General features: G+C 42.2%; 1 protein-coding gene across 2 annotated transcripts in view; it reads left to right on the forward strand.

Annotated features, from left to right (window-relative positions):
- Positions 1 to 12,992, forward strand: part of LOC111248948 (potassium channel subfamily K member 18-like) — a 43,080-nt gene that overhangs the window by 25,956 nt on the left and 4,132 nt on the right. Inside the window, exons 2-4 of one of the 2 annotated variants that reach the window (XM_022802092.2) lie at positions 6,343 to 6,484; positions 8,889 to 9,009; positions 11,158 to 11,279. In XM_022802092.2, the coding sequence (XP_022657827.1) occupies positions 6,343 to 6,484; positions 8,889 to 9,009; positions 11,158 to 11,279 (385 nt within the window). The remainder of the gene's footprint in view (positions 1 to 6,342; positions 6,485 to 8,888; positions 9,010 to 11,157; positions 11,280 to 12,992) is intronic. The other variant, XM_022802093.2, reaches the window with a different exon arrangement.

Below are 12,992 nucleotides of genomic sequence, written 5' to 3' on the forward strand. Positions count from 1 at the left end.
GTATAAATAGACGAGTAAATGGCCTGGGGGTGATCCAGCCGGTTTGATTCTGGGTATTATTAGATAACCAGCGAGTATCGAGTGAGCCAGAGTATTTGGCCGGCTGACCTTGGTCAGACTTAGTGTTCTGAAACAAGCGTTTCTTCAACGGCACATCACAGCGCGATGCCAAACGATAAAAGGCTAATTCAACCAATCCTTAATGCATCGCTACGTACCCTGTTAAGGATAACGTCAATCTGATATCAGTATCGGTGCAACTTTGAATAGAGAACGCAGGGCGAAGAACTTTTCATAGTTGGGAGAACAGTACGCCGATACGAGCAGGATCAATTTATACACTTATGATTATACGTAGCATGAGCTTACTCCGTTTCAGTTTTAGAGGGACACAGCCGCGAGAACTATGAGCAGCCGTAGAAATTCATTCTCACGCCATAAACAAACTACAACGATTAAAGTGGACATTTTAAGAAACATCACTGGCGCAATTATGACCACACCCAAATCTAACGGCATAATGGGTACTCAACAATCATTAGTTCATTTTATTATAATTAATAGTTTTATGTCCTACAATACGACTGTCTCCGCTTCCGTCCTAAACGTCACAAACACATGAATCTCTTGGGCAGATCGAGCGAGCACCACGGAGACAGAGTAGACATTTGCTAATAATTTGATCTAAAACGTTAAGTCAAATCTACTGGGATGGAGCGAAGATTACGTCGAAATCTATAAACACTACTTGACACTAATTGGACAGCACCGATCGCTGCCGTAAGAAAATCCAGTGAACTAAAACCGGTAGTGCTACCATATTACTATAATTTCGTTTTATCATTGCATCCTCGCCGAAGTCGCCAGTATCTTTTAGTGTATCGCTGTTTGACTAGGCCTGTGACCCCAGCTAGCTGCGATCTTTAGTAGGCTTTTTGTAGCAGATAATAAGTGACCTTTGTCCCACAATTTCATCTAGTTTCAATCATCCTCACGTCGAAACGCCTAATGCGACATGTGGCCAGCCAAAATTTTGCAAACCTACTTCAGCCTATAAAAGCAGATCTAGATTGAAGTAAGCTGACCTGCTCATACTGTAGGTAACAATATTAGCTTTATTAATGTGTATGATGCACGCAGAGTCTACACACATATATATATATATATATGACCCCGTTACCTTTGACGCGTCTGCCCAAATTGATGTGCCGTCAATATATACAAAAATAGTATATACTAAATAGTACTCAAATGATACAACGCAAAAATACTCGTAATTTGGGAACCTTTATTAGCCGCACACCTTCTGCTGAGGTAGTTTTTCGTTGACCAAAATTTAGTTCGAGGCAATAGCATTTGGTGTTTTTTGTTATTTACTTTATTCTTTATAAATATATATAACGTTAGTAATTTATTCCCATCGTTGGTTACCAACTCGGTTTCCATGCTCGATTTTCGCTGGAGACTCATCGATTTGTGTGTATTCTCTAACACATTACATAGAAATCTTATGATACCTGATAAACATACACGAACGCTGTTTGATCCTCCCAAGCAAAAATTGAGTTTATCAACAACAAATTATATGCAGTCAATCTAAAAATATCTCCTCGTGACAGGTGAAGGGCCGGGCTTTATGTATCACACTTACCATTATTCGTTCTTTTTTTTGATGTATAGTTAACTGACTGCTTTTGTTCAGCCACTCATTCGGCTGTACGTAGAGCAGTTCCTTCAGGCTTGCTTGTCCTGACATTCCACCTTATTCTTACTAGAAGGAGGAATACAACTACATAGTCAATGGAGCTTTTATAGAAAGGTCTTGTACTTAGAAAGAAATACCGATAAAAATAGTTTTGAAGAACACTACCTTCCCCTTCATTTGCGCATTAGCTCATCTAAAGCAATTCGTCCCCTATATTCATAGTATATATATTCAATATATATGGTCAACATTCAGCATTGGATGTGTGCTCAACTTGTGTTCGGCATATAGAAAGCTCGCCGGCTATATGGATAGAGATTTTTACTGTGGGTTATATATCGATAGATAGTTCGAACAGAACATCCACAAACTTGCGCTAGGCATATCTCCTTGATTGGCCATCTTACAATATATCTAATAAGAGCTTATATGACCAACAAAGCTGCTTCGACGAAACTCTAATTACGTGATTCTATGGTTTTCACAAGTGCCGCTTATTCAACGTTTGGTTAATTTCTTCAACAATCTATAGTATTCTTAGAGGGAAAGAAGAGAAAATCATTCAGGGGGAAGGGAGAAAGGTGCCACAGCTGCAGAAATTGCCCTTGGCCTTTTTTAAAAATCTTTTAAGATTCAATGTAATGAAAAATTCTCCAAAGTATCTGCCGTGAAAGCTACACAGGGTTAGCTGGGCAGTGACCAGCAAGCAACTAATTCGTATGAGCATGGATCAATATAGTTCTCTTTAAGTAGGCCCTACCGCCTAACAGAACTAACTTATGAAACCAAGTGCCTTCCCATACGTGTGCACCTCATGGTGAGTTAGGTGGCCTGTGTGCTACGAATAGTTTGCCCCCCGTATATTCAATCAAAATTTATTTGTACCATCAGCACCATCTTAGCGGCACCATCTGTGGACTTCCTAAATAGTCCTCCTATTCGTTTGGCATGTAAGCATAAGCCCAGCACACGCGAAATATTAAAGAAAGCAGGCTTTTGGGGCAAGCATATAAGGCAGATTTTGATCAACCGATCTTCTATATTTATGACTGGTACACGTCTAGCGTATTTTCGTAGCGCTCGCTATTTCGTCCACACACTTCGTTGACATTAATGAGCGCCTGCCTCATTAACAATTCTTATTTCGAAGCAAAGCTGAACCAAACGATCGTTACTTGAAATGAACGTATTAGTTTCAGTGATTTCGTTTGCCGGTAGCTAGAGGACGGACCTCGCGGTTTTTTCCGTTGTGTCGCTGCTGTCGTAAATTAGGCAGCTGGCCACCAAAGTACGACGTCGATTTTGTTCCATATCGACTCTAAATCACCTTTACCGTAGGATTACTGTATAATAACGTGCTGTATCATGAATGATTTTTATGAAGACATTCGGGTGGGGAAAGTTCGAAGAGATTAAACACTTTCAGCCTATAACATCGCTTGGTCACATCATAACTACTCGTATGGAAATTGTGGCAGAATGATCACAAGATGCAACCACAAATTATGCCGATTACCTGCTTCTGTCATCCTCAAAGCTTCCTGCTTCTCTTTAAGTATGCATGGCAGGCAAAAGGCAATTCATTAACAAATTAGAACTAATTATTCAATAGGACTGGCTTTCAAGACACGTGCCGTCTAGGACATGCCTATCACAGGACTTCGTGTGACCCCTAAGCGTAATCAGCAATATAGAAGGAGCCTGGATTAAAGTTCCACTTTACCCCTGCATATATGGGACAACACGCCAGTCGCAGCTGGCTATTCCGAATCTTATTTTAGCATGATAGAAACAACGCTATGTCGGAATACCTTCGCCTGCAAGCTCGTATTAGAGCTACGCCAGCGTATGCTAGTGAAGTTGCCGCCAAAACTTTGTACCGCTAGAAAGATTAACAGCTTGAGCAAAGTTTACCCTGTCGATGTGTTTTGCCCATTTACTACTTCTTAACGATGAGTCTTAGAGGTTCCGTTTGTGCGAAAGCCACGATCTCTTCCAACTCGCAAGATAGATTTCTACCTGAGCGGGAATGGGCCACAGCAGTGGATCAGAGCTATCGAAGACAGTCTGCCCCGTAAAAGCCAATAGCATTTCTTCGAAATTGTCATTTCAAAACTCGTCTACGCAGGAAAACTATATCGCATCCTTTCCTGTAACGGAATATTAATATGTAGGTCTTATACCTGATCTTATTTTACTGGGAACGTTGCTTAATTTGATCGCTCAAACAGAAATAAGAAAGACAACCGATTTTTGCTAATGTCGCATTGCAACGTTGATGTTAAGCTTCACATCTAAAATAATGCGCATCCATAGATATACAAGGATATGTGATCTTCGTTAGGTCTAAGGAACGCTCTATACATCTATGAACTTGTACTTTTTTCACCGGTACACAAAGCACGTTCGCTTTTTTCCCGTATGGAATAGCATACGCCAAAGAACAGAAATCCATTTGCGGAAGCTCTATATGTGGCGATCCATCGCCTCGAGCAGAAGTCCAAAGGGAGGTACGAGGCTTGTGGCTTAGTGTTTTCTGGGGAGCGAAGTATGCTATCGTTTCTGTTTAGGATGCGTCGCTTGAATGAAATATTTGTAAACACAACAGTTTCGCACCGAACAGTGTCTACAATTAAAGGTTTATTATGCGGATGAAAATAGACTATTTTGTGTATAACGCAAGCGTCTACTTGTAGGGTGTGGATTGAGCGGGATTCGTTTGCCTGTCAGTCGTAGTTTAATTAGCTGTTAGGACATAAACCACAATTAAGTTTAAGTAAAACAAACTTATCTTAGCGCAAGGCACTTTGGTGTGTTTCCATAATTCGATAAAATGAAAGCTGCGTAAATGCGGGCGGCAGTATGAGCAAAAAATCTATAGAGTTAGCCATGAGATTGGAGTATTGGTTGGACTGTTTGCCTTTTTCATATCGCCTCTTCAGCCTGATCTCATTTTATGATTACCATAATTTTCGTCTGCTTGTTACCAAAAATAACCATTCTCGTTCCAGGAAAATATGATTGAATTCTACTAACCTTACCATTAGGGTCTACGATTAGATCTTGCTGACCTGTACTACCTGTAACTGCCAAAGGCAGACCATTCATCGAATTCTTGTCAGACACTGACAAAACGGCGAGGCTTTGATTGCATGTGCTATGACTGCGTGCTTGGCACTACTTGTAGCTATTCTCCATTCTAGTGGCCTGGCTATAGTATCTACTGCTGCTGCTGCTGCTGCTGCTGCTGCTGGTTTCGTCAATTTCAAAACAAAGCACCTGCGTCGCCATATATTGCCAATATCTGCAAAAGGCAAACTATTTTTCGACAGCTTTTCAAACATCGACGAAACAACAAGATACTACCGACTAAGCCCCTTGTGCTTGCGTGCCTGGCTGCACCTATAGCCAGCCCTCCTCCTTTCCCCTGGCCTGTCCACAGTGTTTGCTGTTGTCGTTGTCGGTTTGGAGAAAAAACGACAAAGGAAAGGTTAGACGAGGGAAATTTCAGGCACGAAGAACCTGCCTGCCTGTCTGTCTGTCGTCTCTTTATTGTTGCTTACGCCCTTTTCTTCTTTGAAGCTGCAAAATATGCAGGGATTGAACTGTTGACGTAGCTTGGACAAAGGATGAATACTGTAGTTAACGTTACTCGACAACATGTCCTAGTTCATCGTTCATGTGATAAGGTTCCGACACACCTGACATCCGTTCGCTGCCACAGAGTCAGACAGGATAATTTTGGCTATAGTAACTGGCGTGTTAGCAAGAAGTATCTGCGAGGCCGATGAGGGCATTCACAGCTGTAGTTGTAGTAAAGCCATTGCCTTTGCAAACCTGCCAGTAAGCCGGGCTGGGTGGTAGCCTCGTAAGCTCGATTCTCTCTTGAGGCCCGACGGACGCAGCAAAGCCATAATAACCAATCTTGTTTACCTTTCCCAACGATGATATCCGATTCTAATCAAATGGCACATAACTGACCTGGGGCAATTAGCGAGACATCAGGCTTAGATGGTTTCCCGCGAGGCCAGTGTCACACCGACCGATACAAAAATTGATGCTCCTATTGAGTGGACGATACTTGTACTATGATTATACGCGGAGTACGCCAGTGATACAAACAAAAGTTGCCATTTGAGACAAGCTCATAGCGAGAACAAATTATCGCCTGAGTATCCCAAATAGACGAAAACAGGGTTGTTGAAAGAAACGCATTCGGTTAGTTATTACTAGTATTATAGCTGGAACGATAGGCCTTAACCTGCGCCGCCAGCGGCATCGCGATGTACGTATCTATCTAATTTCAAACGCTGTAGGCAGCAGTTATTATATGCAGGTGCAATATCTTTGTTTTCGGTTCGGTGAGAACCTTTTTGAGTAGGACCAATAATTAGAGATAGATAATAAAGATCCTTCGCATTAGTGGTGCAAGTAGTCCAAGTAATAGCCTATTAAACTGCGAATCTTGGCCCTTTGCGTTATTTACTTTAAATAACACAGTCTCAACGCATGTATTATGTGTTAAATGTTAGGCGTACAGATCTCTGTATGAACTGTCCTTGTTTACACAATAGAATCACGCTATAGAACTGTGCCAAGCATATATATTAATCCCTGCTTTCGTTTACCTCTTTCAGGATACGGGAATATTAGCCCGAAAACAGCAGAGGGTCGAGTAGCAACGATTGTTTATGCGTTGGTTGGCATACCTTTAATGCTTCTCTACCTCACAAATATCGGCGACCTACTTGCCAAAGCGTTTAAATACTCATATGTAAGGTAAGCTTATATCTTGTACATGATTGACAAGTAATATTTTTTTTGCCCATCAGACGATGAGCAAGGTTCGATGGGGTATTTCATTCCGTGCTTTTTCGATATACGCTCGTATTGCAGGGGCTTACCACAGCACCGAATTTCTAATTGTTTTTAACTAATGAGAAGCTGCTGCTGCTGACATGGATTTCAGGAAACTCATGAGTACTGCCCTGTATTTCAGCAAATTCATTATTATAGTTCTAACTGGAACTTAAGATCATTTGAAAACGAGGCTGAAAAACAGGTTGCGTATTCACAGTTGTTGATTCTGCTGTCAGCACTCGATATAGCTCAAGCTTGACTTTAGACAAAGAAGTGCATCGCAATGATGAAATATTATCTTTTTAATTAATGTAGGTCATCTAAGTTTGACTGACGAAACTTAGGTGGATAAGGGGCCACCAAGAGTGCGCTTACAGCACGATAGAATCAGCCCTTATCTCTTTCTTGCTCGCCAATTTTGAACAACTGCCCACCCCGACACTGCGAGTAATCTTTCGTTTTTTCTGAGATTTGATATACCTGCAAAGACAACCGACAATCCGTGTAAACAAACGTCGTTTTTTTTAGCTATTTTCGTTTTTTCCGCCCTGGATAGATTGACGTTGTTGTTGTGCAGTGTAAAGCAAAGGTTTCTTGACCGCTTGAGAACCTTTATTTACTTTCGTTTATATATATATCCTTTCGTATCTGTAAGCTATAGCGATCTTCACTTACCACTATAGTCCACATTGTTAAGTATGAATCAAATTGCGGTTTGAACCTTTTTATATACGTTTCACATCGTGCCTAAATCTGTTGCCAGTACGTGAACTATCGCACCATATAAAGATTCATTCTTAGTGGCTTGAATGCTTACCCGTTCTAGCCTTCTGCACACAGGCACACACAAACTCTAATTCGCCTTAGGTTGTAGGTAAGGGGTATATAAAACAGTCGAGAGCCCTGGAGGTCTAGGCGAAGCTGTTGTATTTTATCGTACATGGCAATTATATGTAGAAAACGTGATCAGAAAATTTTTGGTAGCTTGCTGTTTGTGGCAATGGCTAGAGGAAGCCGGGCTAACACATAAGACATCGCCATGTTTGTCATTGTCATCATTTTCTTGTTGTTGTTGTTGTTGTTGTTGTCAAAAACAAAGATAATGCTGATTATTCCTCTACTAATGATTGCTCACGATGGAACGAATGCTTGGGAAGTTGCCTGGTCATAGTAGCAATTCGGTCATCGACGCCTCGACGGAGTAACGAAAAGAATCTCTTAATTTATAAGCATTGGCGTTTCGCAAAGCGATGTATTGAAGTAATGCTCACAGCTAGCAGTAGCCGGGGTTCAGGGAAACAAGCAAGCCGACAATGAAAGTAAACCGACTAAAGGGAAAGTCTAGAGCATTTCTCAGCTTCTGCTGTTGTCTCGACGAGTGTTACCGCCGTATCTGTTGCTGCTGTTAGAGGTTAATGTGTTCTAATGAACCGGGCCGATTCTTTTTTATTTTCTTTTGATATTTTTCCTTGTACTGTTTTTTCTGCCAGCATCCTCGGTCGGTTCCTACTATCGTACGGCTGTCGCCACGCCAGTCGAAAGCCTCTCTGCCTGCAACTAACAGGCTTTATAGGCAGCGAAAAAGCAACAACAACGGAATGCCTAGAATCAGAAACTCAGAGATGAGCTTTGTCTTTTCTTGCGTTTGTTCCCTTCTCGCGCTTTCTTAACCGTCCATATTGTATCCCCCCGTCTCTCTCCCCATGTTTTGTTGAGCTTCTCGCAATTCTGGCTACATATATCGAGCGGACCTTCAAGCAAAAAGACCCGATAGCTCGGATTAATTTGACGGATGCTAAGCGAAAAAAATTGTAAAGGTAAACACTGTAAACTGCTGATGATTGCGGCCAGCTGACTTCATCACAATTTATTAGTGGGCAACTATTACACGATGACAGCGCCGCGAGGTTTACGGTAGCACCTATAATATCAATGTTGCAACAACAAAGTCATGCTAAATGGAGGCGAAAGACCCGAAAATTACACTGGAAATGAAAGCGAGTATCAACAAGTATAGTTTCTAAATACGTTCACAGAAAAAACATAATGTATATGAGCTGTTTTTATTCTGCCTTTATTTACCGGAGGTACCGCGCAATATCTCAAGGAGTTTAAATTTGATTCTGTGAGTGTACCTAGCATTATATGGAATCATAGTAGGTGACAGATACTAGTACCAAGTCGATTCTAACACATTTGACACACTGCTTTGCTTGGATTCGTTCGACTAAATTATGCTACCGGGATTGAATGCTATCATTGTTGCCCCTGACGACGCCGGCGCTTATCTGGACGCTACTTGCTGTATGGACGTCGTGAGCAGATTATGCGTGTGTCGGGGTCCTAAGCGAGGAGAGCCGAAGGGACTTAGAGCATCTCGGGGCCATTTCAACTCATACCCGCCGGGAAACCTTTCTCTGGGACATACTACACCAAACCCCATGGTAAGTACGCATTCGTAACATTTAACCAATCATAGAGAGCTTCGAGCCTGCTACCGTAGGCGTACAACGCTCAATCTAAAGCCTGATCCATTAGTAGCTCATATACGGTACCATTATTACCGCTAGCTTATTATTTTCAAAAATGCACTGATTTTCGTAAAACTTTTAGCAGTTTAACGCAGTCTTGTCCAATTTAGTTCGGCCTTCGTTGAGGTCCTAACTTAACCTTACCAAAAATGTTTTTCACTGTATAGCTTTTCCCCTCATCCCCCTTGATCACCCCCCACTCCCTCCCCTTGCCTGCCTCTTATATCAATTTTTTTTCCTCTTTCTGATAATTAAAATAAGCGGGCCAGCTGTGCCAGCATAGCCGAGTTCAAGCCGAGCCCGTAGATATAATTTGTGTTGCATATATGTATTCATGCGGCTCTTTCGTTTGCAACGCAGTAGTCGGCCTCCTCCATGAGGGTTGTTTTCTACCACAAATGCTACAGTACTTTCTATCATACGGACTTTGAACCTATACGCCTCAAGCATTCAAAACTGTATAGATGTCCGGAATAGCGTTTTCTCTTAACATGAGGTACTGTGCGCGATGTTGTACCCTTGTTCTTCCTGTCACAAAACCACATCACCGGTGAAAAAAGCAAACTCAAGGCAAGGCTGGTCTGCAGGCCTCTTGGCCTATCAGCGTTAACCCTTTCACGCATCATTGCCCACCAACAAAGATAGACAAACCTATGGACAGATCCTGCACAACCGTGCGGTCGCCGCGATTTGCTACGCTTGCCTCGAATGCTGTGGCTCCGAGATAACCATCATGAGCGAGAAAAGTGGACAACGACGTGTTCGTGTAGCCGAATGGCAGGCACAATCTTGATTCGTGTTTGGACCGGCATCAGGAAAACGGAGGATCAGTTGGTAGCTGGAATCAATCATCAAATGGGCAAAAAATGATGTACGAGTTTCTCCGCGCTAAATGTCCTTGCGTACCTATGTTCGTGTGGACGCTTACGTGAAACCGTCTTGGGACATTCGCTAGTGCCTTCGCCAGAATCTACAACGGACATGGGTCATCTACTGTCATCGGTGCCGTTGTTCAACAAAAGTGTTTAGATAGGACGAACACACACCTCTGCAAAATGAATGAATCACGTAACACAGTTTTAGCCCACTGAATAATTGCAAAAGACCTTGGTAGACTTTCGGCTGACAACAGTGTCACCAGAAATTCGACGAAGCACTAGGACACATGCATTTCTCCGGCGACATAAAGTAGATCAGGCAGTTACGAAAGGGCCGAAGTTTGTTCGGCCAAGAAGCGTCGTTGGAGACCAGTAATTTGACCAGAAAACTCGCGTAGTCGAAATCCGAAACAGAAACATGACAGCATAATTTTAATAGCGTAAGTGACTATGGCCACAGCGGTAGTTCTTGGTCGGTAAGCAACCGTTTATTAATTACCGCAGGTCGTGGCCTAAACAGATAACTTGATGGGTAACTAACACCTAACTTGGAAGCGGTCAGCCTGCTGCCTGTGGAGGGTCTTTTTACTTCGTGACAGGCCTTACAACTTGGATGCACAAAATAAAGCTATATTAGTGTATAAGGGAAGCCAACGAAAGAAGACTGGTAAGCGAGAAAGATTATTCATAGGAAATTGTCACGCACGTCTTTAGCTGTAGCAGCTTGCCCGTTCGAAATCAATAGCTGGCCCTTGCCCAGTCTCATGCCGAGTTGTTGCGTTATTCGATTCGTTTCGCCAGCCGCGTTAGTTATGTAGTCCCGTATACATCTTTTCACGAAGAATACATGAGACGTTTAAAAGCTTGCTTCCACTCTGCTGAATTACATTTAGGACTTTGTTTCAATTTTCTGGTTATTTGCACTCGATTTTCTATGACCATTTAGTATACGCACTTGTTTGACTACCCCGAAAATGCCTATTTGTAAAAAAAATCCTTTCCGTTGTTTTGGGCTCTCCGATTTGCGGCCCTAATTCACTTCTGTTGGGGAGCGAGGCGACTTTCTGATAGCGCTCCACTCGCACCCGTTAGGTTTGTTAGGGACCGATCACCGGAAAATCTCTTCAAGTTCATACCATCCCAATCTGATGATTTTATACAATCGTATTTATTCTATCTGCAGCTCAAACCTCCGTCGCTCAAATTGGATCTGCACGATTTGTCTGTGCCGTCCGCATACAGCTACCCTGTCGCCGCTGGCACGGGATATCCCCAGCATCACAGTGGAAGCAGCGACTACTACAGGTTAGTAACACCAGCAAACGTGTTACACAGATCGGGCAAAAGAGTGCCAGAAAATTATGATGTATGAGAGACAAAAAAAAGAACTTTCTTCTTAAGGAAGATTCTCAAATTAACAAGGGATATTTCCAAAGTGTCAAGTATATTTTCCCCACCCTATATATATATATATATATATATATATATATATATATATATATATATATAGGGTGGGGAGGGTATATGTAGGGTACCTTTGGAAAAAAAAGTTTCTGCTATCTTAGCACTCCAATTTCTATTTCAAACTTGGATGACTTTTCGGCCCCTCCGCACTCGCCGTGAAACAAACGGTCTTCTTTGTCTAAACCACGTGCGTATATATAAAAAAAAAGTCTAAAAGCATTTATTCATGTAAGTTTTCTACCGTTTGTCTACATATGGGCAAAGGGGCAAAAAGTCAACGGGCAAACACGCATATTTAGCAACTAACAAATCAATTCACGATCGGAACTAAATAGAGTATCCTAAATACTTCTATACATACCACGCTAGTAAACCCTCCGGAAGGCCTCTGTCAAGTAACTCTGAAGCAACTTCGTTGATATTTGAATTGCTGATTCAATCTGCGCCACCTACGTAATTAGCTCCTCCATATCACCTGTATTCGTGATAGATTGAAGCGAGTTAAAATTTGGTTAGGTCAGTTTCTTGTGTCAGAAGCCTGTACTGATGACACAGTTTCGTACGTGGCGCTACAAGTAACGTCTGACACGTTTCTACAATAGTTTACGTTCGTTGAAACAGGCAGTGCCTTTAAAATTACCTTTTGCCATCAACGTCATTACGTAGCAGCAAAGATAGAGTAATCAAAGGCAACATCCGGAAAGGTTTCCAGGACAGAGATGCTATAGAAAGCTCATTGCCTAATTAGTCCCACGACTCAAACCGATGCGAATTTGGAGCGTGCCTTAGGGACCTTGTCGTGGTTTTTGTTTGACTGACTTCAATACCACAACAGCCTTTCATCCCTAACTTATAGGAGCACTGTCTATTCCACGGTTTCGTTCAGAATCGGGATTTTTTAGGCAAATAATAATAAGCACGAGTAGTAATCAGGTACGCTGTTCGTGACACGAAAAGGAAGGAAGAACGATGGGTTCGTTTGCGATTTTGCTTCTTTACTAGACTTCCTATGGCTTGCCATGGCTAGATTTAAGTGGAAAAATCGTTTTTCTATTTCGTTCATTGACGCGGAATATGTTATTTTTTTGACAATTTCTAAAACGAAACAGAATTAAAAAAAAAAAAAAGAAAAACTCCCATCGACGAAAGGTTGAAAAGCTCCGTGGCGAAGAATCTGGCCTTATATTTGTCACTAGCCTGGACCGGAATCGTCTGATCTATCAGCTTCCGTCTTCTACTAGCCCGTGGTAGCTAAGCCGACTGTGCAGACGGTACACAAGTATCAGGATTCTTACTACAAAAGCTATCAACACCTGTTTATTTAAGCACGTATCCGAACATTATAGTATCCGATGCAGCTGGCGGTTCTCCAGACACGATTATCAAAGTTGCCACTGGTTCTGGAAGGCGTCTCTATAACTAGTGCCGGCATTTTCTATGCCTGCATAGCACTGGAGGTGTAAACACGCAATCCACATGGAAAGAGACCTAACCGAATTGTTGCTAGCTGACGACGACGACGACGAAGTAGGCTGTAGTGTCCTGCTGTTGGCT

Source organism: Varroa destructor, unplaced genomic scaffold (assembly GCF_002443255.2).
Source record: "Varroa destructor unplaced genomic scaffold, Vdes_3.0 BEIS01000004.1, whole genome shotgun sequence".
Taxonomy (NCBI): Eukaryota; Metazoa; Arthropoda; class Arachnida; order Mesostigmata; family Varroidae; genus Varroa; species Varroa destructor.